General features: G+C 53.0%; 1 protein-coding gene across 6 annotated transcripts in view; it reads left to right on the top strand.

The window, feature by feature from the left end:
- Positions 1–23,851, top strand: part of ANKS1A (ankyrin repeat and sterile alpha motif domain containing 1A) — a 190,078-nt gene that overhangs the window by 120,397 nt on the left and 45,830 nt on the right. For all 6 annotated transcript variants that reach the window (XR_008628449.1, XR_008628448.1, XM_055125256.1 and 3 more), the window contains exon 11: positions 12,274–12,848. Coding sequence is in view for 4 of the 6 variants with exons in the window: in XM_055125256.1 (XP_054981231.1) it covers positions 12,274–12,848 (575 nt within the window). In the remaining 2 variants the exon portion in view is untranslated. The remainder of the gene's footprint in view (positions 1–12,273; positions 12,849–23,851) is intronic.

The raw sequence follows: 23,851 nt of genomic DNA, 5'->3' as shown, positions 1-23,851 counted from the left end.
CACGTCACAGGAAGGCATTTTATAGAGAAAGCACCCGGAAGCCCATTTTCAGGATCCCAGACTAGTGGGCACCAGAATGAACAATAAAAATTCCCTCTTGGGCTGGTCCTGAGGCTGATTTGTCTTATCTAACCTGAGGAAGGGTAGGCTTTTCCTTTCTTTCTTTCTTTCTTTTTTTTTTTTTTTGTGGAAGGGGAGGGGCCTCTACACCCAGCTGTGCTCAGGGATCACTCCTAGCAGGATTTCAGGGACCATATGCAGTGCTGGGGATCGAACCCAGATAAGCCACATGCCAGGCAAGCGCCATACCCTCTGTAATCTCTCTCCAGCCCCACGTTAGGCTTTTCGGGGGAAGATTAAATGGAGGTCAGAGTGTCCTTATATTTAGACTTTGGGATAAGGACAGTTGTCTTTGTCTTATATCCAGGTATCATCTCGGGACATTTATATTCTAAATTCATTTATTAGGAGGTAAAGAGGGACCAGAGAGATAGTCCAGTGGGTGAGGCCCTGGCCTTACCTGCAGCCCATCCTGGGGTGGTCCCTGATCACCTCCAGGAGTGATCCCTGAACATGGTGATCCCTGGCTCTGTAATCAGGAGTCACCCTTGACTGGGCTTAGGGGACCCTGTGGAGTGCTGGGGATCAAACCCAGGCCAGCAAAGTGCAAGGCAAGTACTCTACCCACTATACTATTTCTCTAACCCCCAAACTTGTCCTCTTAAAAGTGCTCTTGACAGTTGTGAATGAAAAAGAGGGGGAGAAAAAGTAACATGTGGAATACTGTAAAGCATATTTGAAATCACAGATTCAGAATTTTTAATGAATAGTACGGGAACGTTAGGGCATGAATGTCATCTTGTTAGAATTGTCCCGTGCTCCCTGGGTTGAGTGATCTGAAAGGGGTGCTGTCCCATGGCTGTGACGTGGGGGGGGAGGGGGGCTCCTCCCGCTTGGGAACCAGGAATGCGAAGCATTTTGCACCATGCAGGGCGTTTCACAGTGGAGAACTTTCCCATCCAGAAGTGCCTTTTGTGTTCTGTAGAAATGACCAAAACTTACAGAGATTGAAAGCTTCAAGAGACCCATGAAGTAGGTTGCTGATCCTTCCCCGCAAGGGCACTGGGCTCGGATGGTCTTATGGTGGGAATTCGCATCCATGGCTATTCCTCTGTTAAACAGCGTCTGTGAAACAGACTCTTCTGGAGCCATTCTACTGAGCTAGCTTAACTGGAGTCAGTACTTTTGTTTCATGTAGCTGCCGTTTATTTTTCTTTTGTGTTTAGTTCTGCCCGCCGACATTCTGCACAGGCAGCACAAACAGCAGACCACGTCCCAGGTTGCCAGCCAGTGGGAAGGTCGCCGAGAGCCCCAGGAGTCATTTTCTGAGAGTCTTGTGCAGCTTCTACTCTCAGTGCTTGGGTCCAGGTGACGTGGTAACTTAGGACGGGAATGGATGAGTTTCTGAAGGCAGCAAGAAAGACGTGTGGACCCGAGGCACAGCTACGCTTCTGAAAATGTCAGAGGAATTAAGCCAAAATAATTCTGGGGTTTGGGTCTGTGAATTTCATGTGCTGATGTGAAAGCCTTCATCTTCTCAGCAGGGAGGAAAACCGTTTGCTTCTCTCTCTGCTCCTGCGTCCACACTTGTGAAGAGTTCTGTGGTTTAAACCTGGCTCTTCCCTTAACCAGCTGGGATGGAGTTTGGTTAGGTGTTTTTTTGTTTGTTTGTTTGTTTGTTTTTTGCTTTTTGGGTCACACCCAGCAATGCACAGGGGTTACTCCTGACTCTTCACACAGGAATTACTGTGGCAGTTCTGGGGGACCATATGGGATGCTGGGAATCGAACCCAGGTTGGCCGCATGCAAGGCAAACGCCCTACCTGCTGTGCCATCGCTCCAGCCCCGGAGTTTGGTTAGGTTTCACTCAGAAATTTATATTCCTTTTTGTTTGCTTAGTTTTGTTTTGGGGTCATGGCTGGACCGGTTGGGGTGCTGGGGATCGAACCTTTGCCCTCCATGCGCGGTGCAAGCGCCACACCAGCTGAGTTATCACTCCAGACTAATATATATGTTTTTGAGTGGGATTAGTTCACTTTTCATTCTGAAACAACTCCAAGCTTTGTGAATTTATATTTTCTTTACCAGGTATATTAACTGCCATTTAGCTGTAAAAGAATCATAAAAGGGCAGGATGTGTTAAACTCATATAAAGTAACATATCTATCATTATATCATATAAAGCGATATAAATTAATTTAAGAGTTCAGGGACCAGAGATATAGCTTAATGGGATGCATATAGAAGACCCTGCTTTGTTCCCCAATACCACGTGATCCCCTGAATCCTGCTGGGGGCTACCCTCAATAGTATCCATAGTGTTAATGTCGTGTGGAGGGTGCTTGCCTTGTGTGGTGGACCCGAGTTCGATCCCAGCCGCATCGTCCCCTGAGCCCTTTCAGAAGTGATCCCTGAATGCAGAGCTAGGACTTATCCCTGACACTGCCAGGTGTATTCCCAAAACTGTCATCCCATTGTTCATCGATTTGCTCGAGCAGGCACCAGTAATGTCTCCATTGTGAGACTTGTTACTGTTTTTGACATATCAAATATGCCACGGTAGCTTGCCAGGCTCTGTCTGTGCGGGTGAGGTACTCTCAGTAGCTTGCCAGGCTCTCCAAGAGGGATGAAGGAATCGAACCCGGGTCAGCCGCGTGCAAGGCAAATGCCCTAACCGATGTTCTCCCAAAACAAAAACAAAATTTCCAATAGTATTGATGTGGCAAGTCCTATGCTGTCTAAACAGACGATTAATTTTGGAATTGAAAGGAGGACATGTGCTATCAGTGTAAGAGAACACGGTGTTTTCATTAAGGTAGTGGCATGTAAACTGAGGCCCAAATATTCTACCTGCGAGGCAGACGAAAGGAGAGGCCAGGCAGGAGCAGCGGCCTGACCAGCAGAGAGAGGTGGGATGTGATGAAGAGCTTTCCGTGAACGGTAAGGAACCCAGTTGGAGTGGAACAAAGAATTGGTCAGAGTATTGGATGTCAGGCGTCAGTCTTTTTACCAACGACAGTGAGCGCAGCGCAGTTGAAGCCTTTTGAGTGAGGTGATGGGCTGGAGGCCCCGGTTTGAGTATGTCTTTTGGAATCTTCAGTGGCCGTTTAGAGAGAGTAGAGGCAGAAACGTGCTCTCTGAGAGACTTCAAGGAATCTCCCGGAGGAAACAGGCTTCGTTAGGAGGCCATAGGAAGGGAGGGTCGGGATGGGTACGGACGGCATAGGAGGAAGAGAGTATTAAGGATGATTTTGAAGATTCCAGTGCAATGAAGCGGAGGAAGTATTGAACAATTAACAGAAATAAGGGTTTGAGGAAAAGCCATGTTTGAAGGAAGATATTAGAGTTGATCTGAATATGTTAGCCGGGGGGTTACACCCCTCCTTGCTAGGTGTGGGGGGGGCTCCGCCGTGCCAGGGACCCCACACAGGCGCTCTGGCCACTGGACTGTCTCTCCATCAGACTCTGTTAATTTGAACTGTTTCTAGTCCGGGTAAAGATAATCTGTGAGCACTTAAAATGTGGGCCTGGTATTCAAGAGAGAGTGAGGGGAGGGGCTGGAGTGATAGCACAGTGGGTAGGGCGTTTGCCTTGCATGTGGCCAACCCGGGTTCCATTCCCAGCATCCCATATGGTCCCCCGAGCACCGCCAGGAGTAATTCCTGAGTGCAAAGCCAGGAGTAACCCCTGAGCATCACTGGGTGTGACCCAAAAAGAGAAAAAAAAAAAAGAGAGAGAGTGAGGGGAGGAGTGCAGATTCATGAGTCATCGATGTTGAAGTGCTGGTGAGCAGAAGATGCTAATCAGTTGCTCGAGGAAAAGACTCAGAAAGGTCAAGAATGTAACTTAGGTGCTGGAGAGGCACTGACCTTTCCTGTAAGCAAGCTGAGCGCTTCCCTGGCCCCCCAAATAGCAAATATATCCCCCCAATTTGACATGGTGTTGAGCGCAGTTAAGGAAGTTTTTCTAAGTCCTAGTAGGAAATTAGTATGCTTGTCCTTCAAGAAGGGCAGTGGGAGAGAAAAAAAAAGGCTGCCGAGATAAGTAATCAGTCTCAGAGTCCCGGGCAGATGAATGGAAGGGTGGCTGGGCTCGTCCATGGGCTTGCGTGTGGATCCTTAATCTACCACTTACTGGCTGGTGACCTTGAGGAAGTCATTTAGCCTCATTAAACCTCATTTTCTCCATGTGAAGTAGGCATACAAATTCTTAGCCTTGTGACTGTGATGAATATTAAAAATACTTAGTACCGCATCCGGCGCAGGATAGCTAGCACCTAATACAGAGTAGCTGTCAGAAGCCATCTGAGTCAAGTAAGTTGGTGGAGAGGACTTAGTCAGTTGTTTCTTGAGCATTCGACAGGGCTCAGCTTTCCAGCAACCGGAGAGGAGAAAGCAAGTGGCTGTGAGTCCCCCATGCTGGGACTGGCAGAAGATCAAGGGAAGCAACAGGCACATGCAATCGGGCACAGTCACATTCCTGGCAGGTGGGAAAGCGACAGGCCAAAGAGAAATTGGAAGGGTCAGTGAACAGCCTCTTAGGAGGAGTGGAAAGAAATGGGGGAAATAAGATGCTTGGGACCAAGTCACGGCAAACAGCCCTGAGTCTCAAAGCTGGCTCGTGCCTACGGGTGCCGTGGTGGGCAGACATGGTTCCCGACTTGCCGATTCTCCACCATATGTGTCACCCTGAGCTAAATTTGCACACCTGCTGGACCTTCTTTCTCACTTGACTCTGGCTTATCACTGAGCCGCTTAGAGGGAACGGGTGTCTCACAGAGCTGGGAGAAAGGAAACGGGTCTCACTGTGCCTCGGCTAGCGTGAAGAGAGTTTGGAAACGGTGTGATGAAGAATGATAATGATGATAATAGCTGCCATCTGCTGAAGCGTGCGTGCGTGCGTGCGTGCGTGCGTGCGTGCGTGCGTGCGTGCGTGCGTGTGTGTGTGTGTGTGTGTGGTGGGGGACTCGTACCCTGGGTGCTCAAGTCTTAAATTCCTGGCTCTGTGCCCAGAGATCACTCCTGGCAGTGCGTGGGTGCCAGGAATTCAATCTGTGGTCAGCCGGGTACAGGGCAGGTACCTCCACCCCGTACTCTCTCTGGCCCTTGATGAACACTTGCCTGGGGCCGGCCGTGTGCTCAGTTCCTTTACTCTGGATTAGGTCATCGCCTATCTCCGTCCCAATCTTCTGGGTAGAGGCTATTTTTATCCCTATTTAGTAGATGAGGAAGAAATGAGGTGTCAGATCTGGGTCTTAAGCCCTCCCTGTTGGACTCCAAAACCACTTTCACCCTGAGGTTAAACCATTTCATAAGAAGCCCGCTTGCTGCTGAAGCTCCGGATCAGAGCTGGAAGGAAGTAGGTCATTCAGCCCTAGGTTGCAGCCATGCTCAGTCCTAAGCAGGGCTGGAGGACCTTGTTTCTGCCAGAGGTCGCTGGGGTATTTGTGACGGCATTCATGGGCCATAGAATAAGGGCAGAGGAGCACGTGCAGCCAGCAAGAAGCATACATGCCTGTCCAGTCATGCACTAGGGTTAAACCATATGGGGGGGTGGGCTTACACCGTCCAGGGGCTGGACGTTCCCCGCCTCTACAGGGCCTGGCGCATGCCTCCCCGCCACTCACTGTTAAAGAAACTCAAGGACCGTCACGGGGTTGGAGCCAGCCCAGGGGCCTTGAATCCTCGCCCAGCTCTTGCTCCACTTTTCTCGTTGCTTTGAGCCCAGAGGGGACTCGTGGATTGTGTGTGTTGTCAGATCACGGCAGAGCACTGCGTCACCTCTCAGCATCTTCCTCCTGGGGAAAGCGCGGTGCCCCTCCCAAAGCAGCAGCGTCCTGCGGCACCGCCCAGTTGCAGAGTGACCAGACGAGCAAATGCAGAGCAGGCTCGGAACCCGCAGTCCCAGGCTGCTTTTGGAGGGGAGGAGTGACTTGCCTTCGCGTCGCCTTGCCTCTTTCGGCCCTCATTTACATGGGCAGGGCGACCCAAGCGTGTAGATGTTAAAACGTTGCTTACTGTCAGAAGTCCTTGAGCTCCCCGTGGAGCACATAGTAATTAGAATGCGGCCCAGAGACCCCTCCGCTTCAGCAGCTCGCAGAGGACGAGGAAAATGAACGCCCAGAATGCAGGAAGGGCGACAGTTGTGGGGACTGGGAATTGGCATGCTGGTGTGTCCTGGTCAGAACAGCAGCTGCCTCGGTGTCTGGCAGCACTGGGAACAACCCTGCCCCGTCCTCCTCCTCCTTGTTCCTCTGGGAAAGGCCACTTGGGAGGACGGCGGACCCAGGGCAGGGAGGAAGGCACGCTGGAGTCTGTGTGGTTCGCAGGTGACCACAGTTCCCCTCAGAGGGAAAGGCATCAGCCCGAGGCTTCGCTGCTTTGAGTCCTTGAGGTTTGTGTCTTAACCATTTCTTTGATTTTTCCTTTCTTTTCTTGTTCTTGGGCCACACCTGACTTTGTGCTCAGGGATCACTCCTGATGGTGATCTGGGGGCTATAGGCAGTGCTGGGAATCAAACCCAGGGTGGTTGTATGCAAGGCCAGCACCTTGCCCGCTATGCTAGCTCTTTGGCTCCGTGTCTTTGCCTTTTCTAATGTACTTGTATTCATCTCTAAGCTGCCAGACTCTTCTCCTTCAATGTCTACCTCAAAAGCAGCTCCTTTTGAGACACCTCCTGGTTCAGAGCAATCCCACGTTCCTTTCTGTTCACTGTGCACTTGGTTTATACTTCTGTGGTGGGGCAGGGTGGGGCTGGTAGTTGGGCCATAGTCCCAAAGTTTGGTGCCAGGGATTTAACCGGCAGGTACCTTAACTCCTGTACTGTCTCTCCAGCCCCTGGTTTTTTACTTTTTTACTAAAGCATCCCTGTCATGTACATTGTCTTTGGTCTTTGCCTTGCGTGTCTGTGAGGTATAGACAAGCAGTTGGTCTCATCAACAAACAAATGATGCTGTAATGAGTCCTAGTGGGAAAAGAGGGGTTGTTACGGAGAACTAGGGTGCACCAGGCGTTGTTCTAAACACTTTACACATATAATTTTATTCTCACAGCAATCCTAAAAGACACTGTTCAAAACCCCAAATTGTAGGTGAGAATACAAGGCACAGAGAAGTTATTTGCTCAAAATCTGGCCCTCCATGAGTACATTTCCTTGTTAAACCTTTGTCCCTAAGGGACCCGATATTATCCTGATTCACAGAAGGAAGGACCATGAAATTGGTCTTTTCCCACTCGTTGTTCACGTGCCAGGAAATCTAAGCCAGCCACAGCTACAGTATTTTTATAGAAAGAGAACACCAGCTTGTTAAGATCCTGAGGTTGTTGGGTCTTGTCAAGCTTTTCAAATATCAAGGTGTTTCTCCTACAGAATTGCCTGGGCAAATTGTAATTACGAGAATCCCTTTCCGTGATTTCTTCTATCCCCTAAAATGTCAGTGGCTTATAGTTTCTGTAATGGGATTGTAAGCCTCAGATTCTTTCTCCTGGCGTATTTCCTTCTTCCATAAGTTTCCATTTCTTCTCTCTGCCTACTTCCTCCCCCTGGCATCTGTCCAGCGGAGAGTTCTTGGCGTCTGTCTCTCTTTCTTCATTGATGGCCCACAATGAATGGGTGGCTGTCTGACCGGCTCCCACGGCAGCACTAAGCACATTCCCTCTGTGAAGTCTGCTTCTGAGGTCCACCCAGGCAGAGGGCTCAGGCTGCCTTCCAGTTCTGTTCTGTTTTTTTGTGTGGGGAATTGGTTTTTGTTTTACTTCTGTTCTTTGTTCCAGATGCCATGGATTGAACCCAGGGCGTCATACATATGGGGGCATGGGATCATGTGCTGAGGGAGTATCCCGGCCTGACGGGGGTGTTTTCTTTGGTCGTAGGACTCCCCGGTATCATCCCACCCTCCACTGACGATTGTTAAAAAAGAAGTTAGGTGGGCTGGAGCGATAGTATAGCGGGTAGGGTGTTCACCTTGCATGCAGCCAACTCAGGTTTAGTCCCCGAATCCCAAGCACCACCAGGAGCAGTTCCTGAGTGCAGAGCCAGGAGTAACTCCTGAGCATCGCTGGGTGTGACAAAAAAAAAAAAAAAAGAAGTTAGAAGTTGATGGAAAGGAATAAAATCTTGTTTCCCCCCTTACCAAAGTAGTCAAATGTAGTCAGAAGGACGTTATACCTCAAAATGGGGATCTACAGGAAGTTGGTCTTAGGACCTAGTTGTAGAGGTGGCAACTTTGGGGTTTGTTTTTGCTTTCCACCCAGCAGTGCTCTGGAAGTACTCCTATCTCAGTGCTCAGGAAATCATGCAGGTGATCTGACCAGGGTCTCCTGCATGCAGATTACGTACGCTAGACCTTTGAGCTGGCTCCCAGGTCCCTAGACATGGGACATTTCCTGCCCAGTTGGTTCCCGTCAGCCTGCCCTAGGAAGTGCTCTGGGCCTGGTCACTTGATGACCCTGTGTCAGCATCCCCATGATCCCACCATGTGGTACCATAGGACGGCTTTGTCCGGGCTGCCAGTTGTCAGAAGTGTCACTCAGAGCCTGAAGCCAGGGCTTCCTGGGACTGGAGCTCAGCCATGTGGAAGCATTTCTCCTTCCCAGGAAAAAATGATGCTGCTCATTGAGTGCTTTTTTTATTGCTCTGGATCTGACATCTGGTGATTTAGGGGTGTGCACGTCTCGAAACAGCTGGGCTTAGAGGAGGGGGTGCCACGCATCACACTGCCGTGGGAAGTGACCTGGCCCTAGGTGGGGCCGACGGGCTGCCCCAGCCTCCAGCCCTGCAGGCTCCCCAGGAGCTGAGTAGACTTCTCGAGAGATGCGATGAGTGGTGCCATGTCATGGCTCAGGGGCAGAGTGACAGCTTCTTACAAGAGCTGCTTCCAGGGATGGTCCTTTAAGCCGTCTGAAGGAACCGGGGTTTTGAGGCCTGAGCGTGTGCAGGCAGTGGGGCTGGAGTAGACTTTTTTATTTTGCTTTTGTGTGTTTTTGTTTGTTTGTTTTTTGTTTTGCCTTTTGGGTCACACCTGGTGATGCACAGGGGTTACTCCTGGCTCTGCACTCAGCAATTACTCCTGGCGGTGCTCAGGGGACCATATAGAATGCTGGGAATTCAACCCGGGTTGGCCGTGTACAAGGCGACTACCCACTGTGCTATCACTCCAACCCCCTGGAGTCGACCCTTTCTTATCTTTGTTTTATCCCCCTCTTTTAGGGAGAGGTGTGTTTTGGGTCACACCCAGCTGTGACTTCTCCTGACTCTGTGGTCCTATATCACCCTGGAGGTGCTGGAGGACCATAGACCTGGATTTGGACCTGGGTCGGCCGCCTCCAGGCCTGTGCTGTGCCCCGCCCTGTCCTTTTCCCTTTAGTTGCCAGCAGTGCATCGCCCCGGGGCTTGTGCACAGGCTTGTGGTTCTTACACACTTGGTTGTGGTGTTGGTAGGGCTAGCGCATCTGCTTGCACACGCAGCAGAAGGCTCGCCAAGCAGGGCTGTCCCACATCAGTGACCACGGATGGCTGCCTTCACGTGATCATTGTGTGTGCTCATCCGTGTTCCGGCTCTTGTGCTCACGCTGTGCTCACTGTCGGGGGCAGTCGGCACACTCCTGGTCATGATACCAAACTTCTTTTCCTGGTTTATTTTTTGTTTGTTTGGTTTGGGTTTGGGGGCCACACCCGGTGGTGTTCAGGGCTTACTCCTGGCTCTACACTCAGCGATCACTCCTGGCGGTGCTTGGGGGAACGATACAGGATACTGGGGATCCAAGCCCGGGTTGGCCTCTGCCAGGCAGACCTACCTGCTGTACTCTCTCTCCCGTCCCTCAAACGTCTTCAGTTACGGCACTCACCAGGGCTCGCATGCTGGCTTTGTGGACACACCTGGGTATGGTCCTCTGGAAGTCACCTACTCGCCGGTGACGCTGGGGGTTCCGAAGAACAGAGCCGCCAGAATCTCACTGAGCCCATGGGTGGCACCAGCAGTCACTTATCTCTAAGGCAAAGTGCTCTTGCCGTGGAGTCATTCCCGCAGCCCTGTTGTGTCCCTCCTCTCTGACCACCCTGTTCCCATCTCAACTGGTGCTTCAGGAAGGGCCCGGCCCGCAAGGCCGGCAAGCCAGTGTGCCGGGGAGGGTGTTACTGAGCGAAGCCGGAGAGGCATCAGGCAGGGCTTCCTGCAGTGCTCAGGGGGCAGAATTTGACATCACAGTATGGAGCAGACTTGGAGTCCATTCCTTTCATGAAATAAAGAGATTTTTCCCTTAAAAAGTCCTCTAGTCCGGCCGCTTGTTTTAGATACTCAGACTGAGGCCACGCAACTAGGAGCAGAGGAGCCACTTAGGTTAGAACCTTCTCCAGGGTCTGGAGCCATAGTCCACTGGCAGGGCAGTGGCCTTGCACACGGCCAACCCGGGTTCGATTCCCCAGCATCCCGCTGATGCGGTTCAACTCCTTAGTGGGGCTGGATTCCTGCAGGACGGGGCCCTGGGGTGTCCCAGGGCGATCCTCAGGCTGGATTCTGATTTGGTGAGTCGCGTGTGCTATTTCCGGGCAGAGGAATTTGTTATATTGGGCGCATAGACGGTAGCAACCGGCTTTGTGCGCAGTCCTGCCAGATTCCTGGGATGTTCCGGGAGAAGGGTATGTTCAGGTTCAGGTTCCCATCCCATCCTGAGCCCCACCCAGAGTGAACCCTGAGCACTGAAACAAGGAGTCAGCCCTGAGCACTGCCAGCTGTGGCCCCAAAGAACAATAACAAAAAAACAAAACCACCTCCAGCCTGCCTTAGACAAGCTGCAAACTGACCAGGACCTTGGGTTTCTCATCTGTGAGAGTTGAACTCCGTCTGTTCGTCTCTGCGGCCCTCTGCTCTCACCAACAGCTCTTGGGCCGGTCTCTGGGACTCTCTGGGTGTGTGTCCCGTAAACTCCCCTGCCAGAGAAAATGAAATGGAATGTGAGCCAGTGCTAGGCCCGGGTGTCATTTCCTCCCCCTGAAGATGTGGTTCAACTCCTCAGTGGGGCTGGACTCCTGTAAGGCGTGGCCCCGGGGTGGCCCAGGGGACCCTCAGGCTGGATTCTGATTTGGTCAGTCGCGCGTGCTATTTCAGGGCCGAGGGACTTGACATATCGGGCGAGTAGACAGTAGTAATTGGCATGGTGAGCGAGTCGTGTCAGATTTCTGGGATGTTCAGGGAGAGCTGGAGCGAACTGCAAATGCCTCTTGGCTCCGACAAATTGGACCGTTTTGTTTTCAGTGGATCCAAGAAGGGTAAACAAATAGGAGCAGCTGGGAGGCTTCGGAAGGAGGAAGATGTGCACATTCCCCAGAACTTTTTTTGTTTTTTAAGAACCACTAAAAAATACAAATAAAGCAACAACAACAAAAGAGAAGGCTGTGCTCGGCAGGAAGGAAGGACGAGGCGTGGAGCTGAATAGCTCCCTTCTGAGGAAGGAAGCTTTCTTTCTCTGCTGTTTGGTTTGCACTTTCAGTTAAGGAATTCCCAAAGTTGCAGGTTGGGGATCACGACCTCCATTTTTTCCCCCCCTCCGTTGCCGCTCTCCAGAGGAAGGGAGGGCGGGTGGCTCTAAATAACACTTTGGCCTTTCTGGAAATGTATCAGATGTTCCAGGAGGGAGCCTCGCTCACTCGCTGGAGCCTGCTGGCGGGGCGTGCTGGCTCACTCGGGCGCTCGCTCACTCTCTCTCTCTCTCTCTCTCTCTCTCTCTCTTGCTCTCTCTCTCTCTCGCTCCTCGCTCGCTCTCTCCCAGCGTCCACTCACTCTCTCCTTTTGCATGCTTTCTTAGGGTAGGGTTAGCGCTCTTCTTCTCGCCTTATATAGCCAGGTCTGGCCCTTAATGTTAACAGAAATCTCACAACCGGCGAAGGGACGGCTGCCAGAGAGCATTAATCAGACCAGTGTTTGGAATTTCATAAATGCTCTCACTTTGGGCACCAATTGAACATCAAGAACAATACGAAGCTGTTTTCTTCCTTCCTCTGGCTCTCCCCCTCTGCCCTCTCCCCTGCCCGCAGCCGCTCCCGTGCCCTGGCATCTTAAACTCCTCTGCGCGGCCGTCCAACTTGCTGCCCCGGAACTTTGATTTTTTTTTTTTAACCACGTTTAATTTTTTTCTCTCTCTCTGTCTCTCTCTCTCTCTCTCTCTCTCTCTCTCTCTCTCTTCTTTTTAATTTCTCTGTGTCTCCGTCCACTCCAAGACCACAGGCGGAGCAGTAGCAGCCGGAGCCAGGACTCAGCGGAGGGGCCGGACGGGCAGGTCCCAGAGCAGTTCTCGGGCCTCCTCCACGGCTCCTCCCCGGTGTGTGAAGTGGGGCAGGGCCCTTTCCAGCTGCTCCCGGCCCCCGAGGACGCCGCAGCGCCGGGCACCTGCCCCGACGCCAGCATGCAGCTGGAGGGGACGGCGCCGCCCGCCCCCGGAGCCTCGCCGCCCCGCGCGCTGGACCCGAGTCGGCGAGGGGGCTACCCCGCGGGCCTGCCCACCAGCGGCAGCCAATCGCACCCCGAAACTTTGACTCAGAGCTCATCTGCACACCCTGCCGGTGCCGAGGAAGACGGAGAGCGGAGCGGGGCCAGGAGCCGGGCCCCTCCCACTGGCCGACCCAGAGCCGAACTCAAGCTCAGCCGCAGCCTGTCCAAGTCAGACTCAGATCTCCTGACCTGCTCCCCCACGGAGGACGCCGCCATGGGCAGCCGGAGCGAGTCCCTGTCCAACTGCAGCGTCGGGAAGAAGCGGCTGGAGAAGTCGCCCTCCTTCGCCTCCGAGTGGGATGAGGTAAGGCCTCCTGACGTCACGGAGCCCGGGGCTGGCCGCAGCCCACCGTGACTCCTGGGAGCGGGGTGTGGCCGGCGGGGCGCCCCGCACCCGGGGTCTAGAAGGTTCCTGAGTTCCAGGAATGTGGAGCGGACGGGTCTGGTGGAGCGGGAGGAAGGGGGCCCGGCAGGCAGGACCCAGGGAGCCGCTGTTCCTAGAAAGGACCAGTGTCGGGAAATACTCAGAGCCCCTCAGCCCAGCGAGGGAGCCCTCCCGAGACACTCCCAAGAGCTGGTGGGACTCCCCCGGCCAGGAGGGGAAGGAAAGGGCCGGGAGTCCCAGTGGGCAGGGGTGGGGCGTGGCACTGGGCAGGGCTGCAGAAGGGGGCTCCACGGGGAGCCTCCTGACCTTGGTCCTCCCCGAGACACGGGCCTCTCCCCGCTGAAGCCACATTCCCCGGCTGGCACAGCAGAGGGCTCAGAAACCGAAATTAGCCCAGGGGAAAAACATGCGGGGCGGGGGGGGCCCAGGTTCCTTTCATAACCAGAGCCGCGGCTCGAGAATAGTTGGGAATATTTCCCCGAATATTTGCCGGTGACCTGCAGCTTGTCTCGCTCCGCCGAGGAATGTGTGCCTGGGAGATCGGAAAGCGTTCGGGGAATGCTCGTGGGCTCCCGTACACGCTTCTTGCTGGGAAGAGAGCTGCCTTTGAAGTGGCCCGGGTCTGGGTCCCGGGACCTTTCCGAGAGGAGAGGGGCAGTGCAGCCGACAGGTCCGCTGGGCAGTGTGTGGACTCTGCATCCAGCCCAGCTCTCTCCAGGCTGCAGCTGTGAACTTACTGTGTCAGCCAGGGCTAATCCCGTCTCCAGCGCGGGAACGTGGCGGGGCGCTGCTGTGAGTCGTCTCACCTCTGGCTACCACGCAGCCTGGGGAACTGTTGAGTCTGCACAGAGGAATCCTCCACGGGAGGTTTCACTGGGTGCAAACCGAGATTTTGTGAGCCTCTGCAAGATGCCAGGCCTCTGACGGGTACTCGGTGTGCGAGCAGGTGCCAGCCCACCAGATTACACACACGCAGGTGTGTCTGGAGGAACGCAGCTGGCCCCTCCCTTCTGACACAATCCTGGCATGCGGCAGGTTCTGTGTGAGCTCAGTGCGGTGTGCCGTGAAGTGGCCCGGGCGGTCGGCAGAGAAGAACTTCAGCTGGAGTCGGGTGGGCGGGCGCCGCCACTCGGGAGGGTGGGCAGGGACAGGATGGAGAGGAGTGAAATTTGACACAGAGTTCAAGGACCAGGTGATTGGCACAAACCAGGGTGAAGCCAGAGAGAGGCGCCCAGGTGGAGGGCATCGTCTGAGCAGACGTGCCAGCTGGGAAGGCTGCAGTCATTCGCTTTTTAATAGTTTGTGAGACTAAGGACTAAGGGAAGGAAGGAAGTGAGATTTGGATCAGTCAGTGAGAGGGCCTGGAACATGACACTGGGAAGTGAGGGTTTTGTTTGCTGTCAGAAGTCTCCGAGTGGGCTCAGGAGTGGCGTTAGCAATGGAGTGAGTTTGCTCTTCCCCCGGGCTCCGTCTCCCGCGCAGCCCCCGGCCCAGCGGGTCAGGAGCGCTGGCGGGTTCGCACGGGATGTGCGTGCCCCCTTAACGCATTGCCGGCAGGCTTGTGGGTCCCGCTGCTTCCTCCTGGAGAAGGACCGTGGACTCACCACGGCACGGCCCCGCCGAGTTTGGTTTCTGACTTTTGTTTTGGGACAACATCTGGCAGTGCTCAGGGACTACTAGATCAGTGCTCAGAGGTGCTCCTGGAAGTGCTCTGGGGAACACGCAGTGTCAAAGATTGAATGTGGGGCTCCTGTGTGCAAAGCATGTGCGTCCGCCTCCCGAGCCCGGCAGAACTGAATTGGCGGGCTAGGCTAATGCCACTGTCCCGTGGGTACAAGCACACAAGCGAGAGGAGGCTGATGAGAACGGTTCGCCCCCGGTGCCTAGTTTTAGAAGCAGGCTTCCTGGCCACAGCAGTCAAAGCTAAAGACAGGCCGCAGCGAGAGCATGGCCCAGGCCCTGTGGAGTTCTGGTTGTTGCCTTTCTTGCTGTTTCCTGTTTGTTTTGGTTTGGGGGCCTCAACCTGGCTACATTCAGGGCTCTCTCCTGGCCGTGCTCAATAAGCCACATTCTGTGCCGGGAATCGAACCCAGGTTGGCTGTGAGCAAGGCTATCTCTTCAGCGCCTGGTTTTGTTGTTGTTTGGGGGCCACACATACCCGTGCTCCAGGGCCATTCCCAGCAGTGCTTAGTGGGGGGGGCGGGTGTGCAGGGGCTGGGGTGGTGCCGGGGATGGAATCTGGGCATTTTGCACTCAGCCTAGGAGCTGTTCTGCTGGCTCTCAGTTGCAGTCTTCCTGGGAAGAATCCAGAAGCCGTGGCTGTGTTTGCACAGTGAAGCATTTGTCTGGCCTTGCATTAGTACTGCCCATGGGTTTTGCTTGGTTAGCGCCAGCTCCAGGGGAAATTCAGAAGTCCTCCCCCAGTGGCTGGCTCTAAAGCCAGGGCATCAGCAGACTTGCCTAGAGCAGGGCATTGGTCCTGCTGCCCACCCCACCCTGACCTCTGCCTGCTTCACTTCGTCCTGCTGGTTTTTCCTCTGTCCTCACTAAATCTATCCGCAGGAGGGAAGGCTGCTCTGACCTGGGAGTTGGGGCAGCTCCGCCCCTCCGCAGGGTGCCTGGATGGAGGAGGCGGCCCTGGGCCCAGGAGGCTGGACCTGAGTCCCCGCAGAGCTGTGTGGTGAGGTCACCTGGCTGAGGCAGCTCTGAGCCCTAGCCCCATCCTAGGCCCCACCTAGACCGCCCCCCCCCAGTGTGGGGCTGGGTGCAGAGGCCTCCCTCTAGCCTTACTGGTGAAACAGGCAGTCCTGTCTGTTTCTGTGTTGTACCAATTAGGCACTTGAGTACGTGGTGACTGTTGATACTATTATTGTCCCTTGGGACTTTGGAGGGTGGGGGGGGGTCTAAAGTATTACAGGCCTTAAGAACCGCAGTGCCGCGGGCAGGGCATTTGCCTTGCACGCGGCCGACCCAGGTTTGATCCTCGGCATCACATATGATCCTCTGAGCACTGCCAGGAGTAACCTGTGAGCATTGCCAGATGTGGCCCAGACACCAAACACCAAAAAAGAGAGGTGCTGCTCTTGGGGGGGTCTGGTCTGGAGAGATGGGAACTCAGTGACATTCTAGCCCCTTGGCCTGCATTTGTCTGGCCTTGCATGGGTTTTTGCTTGGTTATCTCCTGCTCCAGGGGAAATTCAGAAGTCTTCCCCCAGGGGTCGGCTGAAGGGTCTTCACCTCAACCTCCCCTTTACTCCACCCTGGAGACAGAAGCGCCTCTCAGCGGCCTGGGAACATGGGGCCCCACTTGGGTCTCTGAGGAACTTGGTTCTCTGAGCCTGACTCCCCGGGAGGGAAGGAGAGGGCGGGGGTCCGAGCCCTCGCCGCAGTTTGCTTTTCTTGTATTATGTTCTACATCAAAGGGCCTGTGTCTGGTGGGTGGTTCGGCTAGATAATGTTGCGAAGGTGGGAAGCATGCGTGGGTCTGGAGGGCAGTGCAGACCCTCATTGACTCCCCAGGCAAGGCCACTGCTGAACCCTGCGGCTTCACTTCTGTCCCTGCCACTCCCTCTCTCTCCAGTCTTGGTGACAAAGAAGCAATAGACTTTGTTTTCCCAGGAAGAGAGGGGATGCCGGGGATCAAACCCAGGGTTTGATCATATATGCAGAGCATGTGCTCTACCACTTAGCCACATGCCCCGGCCCCTAGGGCTTGCTTTTAAAATAGATCAGCCTGAGGAGAGAGCCGGATCCAAGCAGCAGAAGCTTTCCTCTGTTGTTCTCTTAAGGATCCCTGGTATACCCTGAAAGTTAAGAAGTCGCACAAAAACGCAGTTTTCAACATAAACAGGAGTTAGAAAATTCTCTCCAGCTCTCTACACAGTTAGCTTCTGTTAACATTTGATGGTATCCAAATTCGGTCTTCGTGTATTTGCTGGTTTACAATGGAATTTTGTTTTTCATTTGGGGTGGGGTGGGGGCTGGGGAGTGTTATGTCACACCTGTCTGTGCTCATGTGCTCAGGCCTGACTCTTGGCTCTGCACGCAAGGATCATTCCTGACAGGCTTGGGCTACCATATGTGGTTCCCAGGATCAAACGTGGGTCGGCAGGTGCAAGGCACACACTCTCCCTGGTGTTCTGTCACTCCAGCCCTTTACAACGAGCATTTCTTGCCTAACTGCTGTGCATTAGAAATATTTCACCATGACTATGTTAGTCCTGAGTTCAGATCTTCATTCTCGAATGCTTAGTGTTTTGCTCTATGGCTCTACATAAGAGTGGTTTGTTCTTACGTAAGCTCTTCTCCGGTTATCAGATAATGGCGCAGAGCATTTCCTGGGTGCCCTCTGGTCCATTCCCTACCTTTGCACCCACCTGTCCCAGGAGGCCACCATTTCTTAATACCTTCTGGTATTCAGCCGTGATCGTTTTGGCAGGGGCGCCGGCTGTGCCTCGCTCCCTTGTCACTGCAGGCATTATCAGCGCTATTTCTGTCAACACAAAGCAAGCGGAGAGGCTGTGTGCCCGAGCGGTCAACATGGCCATTGCAAGGAAGTGGTAAATTAATCTTCATTTGCCGCTGAACCAGAAGGCAAAAATATCTGGGTACTGGGAAGCAGGGACGATTCATCGTTTAACTTGAAGCCGTTCCAGCTACAGAGAAGACACCTGTTCTCCTGTGCTCCAAGCTGGCAATGTGGACAGCGTTTTAGCCGTTCAGTTGTATGCTCCTGAACACACACACACACACACACACACACACACAGTGAGCAGCAGCAACTAATGACTGAAATAAATACCTTGTAAGAAGCACAAAAATCACTTTCTGGTCAGATTGTGGTTTGACTGTATAAAAAGTCTGTGGCGTCAGACAGGCCTCTCACATAACCTGCCTTTGAATGGAACTGAAGCCCGCTCACGAAAGAGCAAACCACAGAAGGCTGTTATCTACTTAGCATAAACATTTGAGTCATTTAAAACTTGGCACCGGGCTTAAGTGATAAATGTGTGTTTTGTAATCAGCTTTCATAAATATTAAACAAGTGGAAAATGAGTGAAGAGGAGGGCCATGCTTTGTGTGCATTTCAGACAAGCCCCAGACCGTTTCTGGTCAGGGAATGCCCTGGTTTGGTCTGAAATGGTAGCGGAGGGGACGCTGGCGCCCCAGGACATCTGAAGTGGCAGCTAGGAGGCACCCTTCCAGGGCAGGTCCTGGGCACCTCGCCCTTCCCAGTAGGCGGGCCCAGGGAGGCATGATGTCATCGTGGGGACAGCTGATTGGCTCACTACCCTGAGGCTGGGGCTGCTTTTAACCCTGGAGGGTTGGGCCTGCTGGAGGCATGGCTGAGATGTACAGTGAGGGGCTCTGGGCCGGAGTTTCTACTGACAGCCAAGTGTGGCTCCTCACATACTCTAGTGTGTACTGTTGGCCAGGATGTAAATCAGCGCCCCGTGGCATTTCTCCTAGCTGAGCAAATACCGAGACAAGAATGTGGCACTCCTACTTCTGGGGACAAATTGGAGCCTGGAGTGTCTGTTTAAGTGACTTCTGTGCAGATACACGTGAGAGACAACTTGTGTCCGACAGCCGCTACATTTCCCGTGGTCCTAGGTAGTCTGGGCAGTGACGGATCACTCCCTGCCCTCCCCCACCCCCCCATCTCTTAAAAGTTAACGTACTTATTTTGGAGGCATTTGACCTCTGTGTCTGATTGCGAAATGCTTCAGTGCTTTTTGTTGACTTGCGTTAAGAATGTGGTCATTTCCGTGACTTGCTGGGTGGCAGAGCCCCGCCCTGTGCTGTGGAGCAGCCGGGGTCGTCGCCGTGGCTCTGCCGTGTTCACGGTACTGAGGGTGGTGCCCTCAGCCCGGCCTCCCTGGGGATCTCGTGATGCCCGCCTGCCTCCTCGGAACAGGCTGGCACGCTGGGGCGTGGGGGTGCCGGCGGGCAGATGCACTCCTGCTGCCGTCCCTGCCTCCGCCGGGGCCGGAGCCTGGCTGGAGCCTCTCCCTCCCTTCCCTGCTTTGGGCCGCAGCGTCCCGGACGGCCACCTCTGTCTTTCTCATCCTGCCGTTTCCTCCCGGTGTTTTTCAAGGATGGGCATTTTACCTTCTTCCTCTTCCTTTCCCGTCTTCCTTCCCTTTGCTGTCTCTTCACTGATGAGGTCAAGGACAGTCACTGTTTACCCCTGTTTCTATTCTGCAGAGCATTTTACCACTGGTGGTGCGAGTTCCTCTCCACTGCATACCCCACCCCCTCAAACTCCGGCATCTGCCCTCCGTCCTCTCATAAATAATCTGGTTCTGTTTAGCTCCATCAGGCACCATGTAGGAATTTTGCGGTATTTGTGAAATTGCTAGCATGATGAGAATTTCCCTTTCTCTCTCTTTTTTTTTAATAACACTACCTTTTTTTTTTCAACACCAAACCAGAAGCTCATCGCAATGAATGTAGGTGATTAGAAGAGAAGACTGTGGTATTTGTTCCAGTGCATACCAATGTGGAGAATAATAAGATTTTCTGGGACTTTTTCTTATTTTTAAGAGGGAAAGAGCCTCTTCACCAGCTGCTCTTGGGAACCCGGAGCCTCTCCCAGGCAATGCGGCTCCCCGGTCAGAGGCGTCTGCCTGGTGATGCCATCCTGCCTCGGTCCTGTGGTCCTCTGGGGCCACCCTCATCCAGTGATGCTGGAAGGGACTTGCCCTGCTGGGGAGCCAACTCAGGGTCTTGTGCATGGAAGGGTTTGTGCTATCTCTCCCCAGCCCCTGGACGTTCTTTATATGCTTTGTTTTGATTTTGTTTCTCTTCCTTTTTATTTTTCTTTCTCTGATCCTGGCATCAGTAAGATGCAGGCTGAGAGACTGGAGAGATAGTGCAGGGTGTTAAGGTCTTGCACCCACTGACCTTCAGTTCAAATCCCATATGTTTTCCTGGGGCTGGAGTGATAGCACAGCGGTAGGGCGTTCGCCTTTCACGCAGCCGACCGGTGTTCGATTCCTCTGCCCCTCTCAGAGAGCCCGGCAAGCTACCAGGAGTATCGCGCCTGCACGGCAGAGCCTGGCAAGCTACCCGTGGCGTATTGGATATGCCAAAAACAGTAACAATAAGTCTCTCAATGAGAGATGTTACTGGTGCCCGCTCGAACCAATCAGTGAGCAACGGAATGACAGTGACAGTGATGGTTTCCTGAGTACTGCCCAGGGTCACTTTTTTTTTTTGTTTCATTCTGGGGCCATGCCTGGCAGTGCTCAGGACTTGATGCTGGTCTGCACACAGGAATCACTCCTGATGGGATTTGAGAGACCATATGGGGTGTTGGGAATCAAACCCTGGTTGGCCGATGCAAGGCAAGCGCCCTCCCCGCTGACCTATCTCCAGCCCCGTGTCAGGGTTCTCTCTGAGCACAGAGCTGAGAATAGTTCCTGAGCACCATTGGTGGGGCTTAAGTCCACCTCCTCTTCAGTGCCCCCCCAAAAAAATTTTTTTCATGTTGCGTGATTGTCAATGATTTAGGAAACAGTAATTTACCTTGTATCTTAACAATTATATTTGGGAAACAAGTGAAGATACTTTCACATAATTGGCAGTAATGTGAAAATGGAAGCTTTTTTTCTTTTTGGGTCACACCTGGCGATGCACAGGGGTTACTCCTGGCGGTGCTCAGGGGACCCTATGGGATGCTGGGAATCGAATCTGGGTCGGCTGCATGCAAGGCAAACACCTTACCCACTGTGCTGTTGCTCCAGCCCCTGGAAGCATATTTTTACTTTAATCATTCAGCGAGCTTGTTGAATGCCTTCATGGCCACTGTCCTGAGCACTGCAGAGGAGGAGCAGTGAATGGAACTGGAAATCCCTTCCTCCTGCAACTGCCTAGAAAGCCCTAAGGGAAAGAGAAATAGACACCCAGTACAACGGGTGGTCTGCTAGTTGGCTGTAGGAGTGCTGAGGAGAAAAAGAAAGCAGAGATGCTGGGAGGCGGGGAAGGCCCCTCTGAGGTGCCGCAGAGAGCAGTGCGGGGCTGAGGTGGGCCCACGCCGGGCTGCCGGGCTGCTCTCTGCTTGAAATGAGTTTCTCTTGCGAGAGGAGTGGAAATTTTCATTCTGCATTTACAAGGCCTTGCAGATAGACCTTAGTGCTTGACTTTTGTTTGTTTGTTAATTGAATCACCATAAATCACAAGGTTACAAAGGTATTTATGATTGAGTTTCAGGTGTACAATGATAATCCCCTCACAATGATAATTATTGTGTTCCAACAATAATCCCCTCCCCAGTGTCTACTACCCTCCACCAAGATCCCCAATTTCCCTCCCGGCCTGGCCTGTTTCTGTTCCCTCCACCATTTTCCTGGTGTTCCCTTCCCTCATAGATCCACCCTGTCCCAGTGGCAAACTTCCTACTGAAGATCAGTTCTACTCGTCTTTACTACTGCTTTTGAGCATTTGATATTCCCTCATAAAGGTTTTTTATTAATTTTTTGTATCTACATATGACTACATATGAACTGGAACGATAGCACAGCGGGTAGGGCATTTGCCTTGCACACAGCCGACCCGGGTTTGATTCCTCCATCCCTCTCAGCGAGCCCGGTAAGCTACCAAGAGTATCCTGCCCGCACAGTAGAGCCTGGCAAGCTACCCGTGGCATATTCGATATGCCAAAAACAGTAACAAGTTTCACAATGGTGACTGTTACTGTTACCCGCTGGAGCAAATGGATGAACAATGGGACGACAGTGCTACAGTGCATCCTACATATAAGAGAGTCTTTCTGAGTCTGTTTCTCTCCCCGCCTTATTTCACTGAACATAAAAGATCCCTCCAGGAAGCAGCAAATTGCGTGACTTAATCTTCACTTATGACTGAGTAGTATTCCATTGTGTATATGTACCATAGCTTCTTTATCCAGTTGTCTGTTCTTGGGCATTTGGGTTATTTTCATAAGTTAACGATTGTGAAAAGTGCTGCAATGAACATAGGAGTGCAGATGGTTTTTCTGATTTGTTTTGGGACCCTTGGAGTGTACTCCCAGCAGTGGGATTGCTGGCTCATATGGAAGCTCAATGCCTAGGTTTTTTGGACGTCAATATTGTCCTCCAAAAAAGATGAGACCAATCAATATTCCTGCCAGCAGTGGGTGAGGGTTGTTCTTTTTGATGAGTGCCAGTCTCACTGGCATGAGATGGTATCTCACTGTTATTTTGATTGACATTTCCCTGATGATTAGTGATATAGAGCATTTTTCTACATGTCTTTGTATTTCTTATCTAAGCAAGTTTCTGTTCTTCTCTTCTCCTGTTTTCTTCCCTGTAGAGTTCGACCGTTGACTTCTATTTGGGGGCCACATCCGTGGTGGTGAGCAGGGTTATCCTCAGCGTGACGTTGGGGGCCTGGAGTGCCCAGGGGACCCAACCTGCGCCTCCGACATGCAGGGCATGTGCTGCAGCCCTTCAGGCCCTTGTGGTTTTTACACGTCCTGTCTTCCTCCTTGGCCCCTGTTACTGCTTGCTTCTAGTCCCATCTTGCTCAACTCTCCCCCCGCCCCGCCGCCCCTTCCACCCCCCCCCCATTAAACAGTGTGGGTCACTTAGCATACATGCAGTCACATGTGTTATATGTATGCATGCATTCATACATATGTATATATGGTTTTCATGTATACGTATTTTAAACTTTTACACTAGCAGGAAATCTGAATCACTGAACATTTCTCAAACTCACCAGTCAGGTTCTAGTGGAAGGGTTGGCTTCTGGGTCGTTACTGTCTCGGAAAGTACATTCTCAGGGAAGCATCAAATGATCAAAGCGGAAATCTAACAATCAGGGTTAGAGGGCCAGAGAGAGAGTGATCATACAGCAGGTAAACCGCTTACTTTGCACGTGGCTCGCACAGGTTGAGTCTCCAGCATCCCATGTGTTCTCATGAGAACACCAGGAGTGATTCCTGAGTGCAGAGCCAGGAGTAGGGTCTGAGCACCTCTGGGTACACACTCCCCCCCCCCAAAAAAAGTAACATTCAGATGATTAGTTAAGGAGAAAAGAATTCAAATGGTTTTGACTGGAAGCTGGCAGGGAAGCTGGCAAACAGGAGATGGGTCGAGAGGTGGTGGTCGCCTTAGGTGTTCAGGGACACGGGGCGGGTGAGTCCGGGTATCCAGATCCTTTGAAACACAAATGCTGTTGATACCCTGAGAGGCACCTCCAAGGCGTGGCCTGATGTGTCTTAAACGCTTCCTCTTGGGAGCCGTGCCCATGGCGCCCAGGCTGGTCAGGGCTGCCCCTGAGAGGGAGATGCTGGAGGCCCTCGCGGGTTTAGGGGGCTCAGTACTAAAGGGAGCTTCTCAGACATCCAGTGGAACTTGTCTCTTGTGAGCACGAGCACCCTTGTAGGGAAGAAGATGGTGTGTGTGGGTTTGAGAACCCTTGTAGGGAAGAAGATGGTGTGTGTGAGTTTTGTGTTCTTTCACTGGTAAATAAACCTACTTTTCATCTGGGGCGTCTAGCGTGGCGCAAGGCACAGCGAGTCGGGCTCAGGAACCGTAGATGTTAAGTGAATGGGTGGTGGGCCCAGTTCTGGATGGGGCGGCAGAGGTGGGGAGACTTGAGGGAGGGTTGTGGGGGTGACAACTGTGCTGCTGTCGGCTCTGCTTGGGGGGAGAGGGGCCAGGGGTGCTCATTCCCCCAGTGCTTGATGGACCATGTCGGGTCCAAGATCAAACCCGGGCTTCCGGTTTGCAAAATATGCCTCGAACCCCTTGAGCGGCCCCTCCATCCCCGAGTCTGGGTCTGTTTCGCGTTGAGACCCCAGGCACGGAGGCCTCTGCGCCGTCTCCCATCTTGCCCGTGGCGTCTGCTCACGCACCCGGCTGGGGCCTGCCTCGGCCCTCGGCGTCCGGGGCGCCTCCTGCAGTCCAGCCAGA

The sequence above is a fragment of the Sorex araneus genome, chromosome 2 (assembly GCF_027595985.1).
Source record: "Sorex araneus isolate mSorAra2 chromosome 2, mSorAra2.pri, whole genome shotgun sequence".
Lineage (NCBI taxonomy): Eukaryota > Metazoa > Chordata > Mammalia > Eulipotyphla > Soricidae > Sorex > Sorex araneus.
Note: the sequence above shows the minus strand (reverse complement) of the source record. Positions and strands in the feature narration are given on the sequence as shown.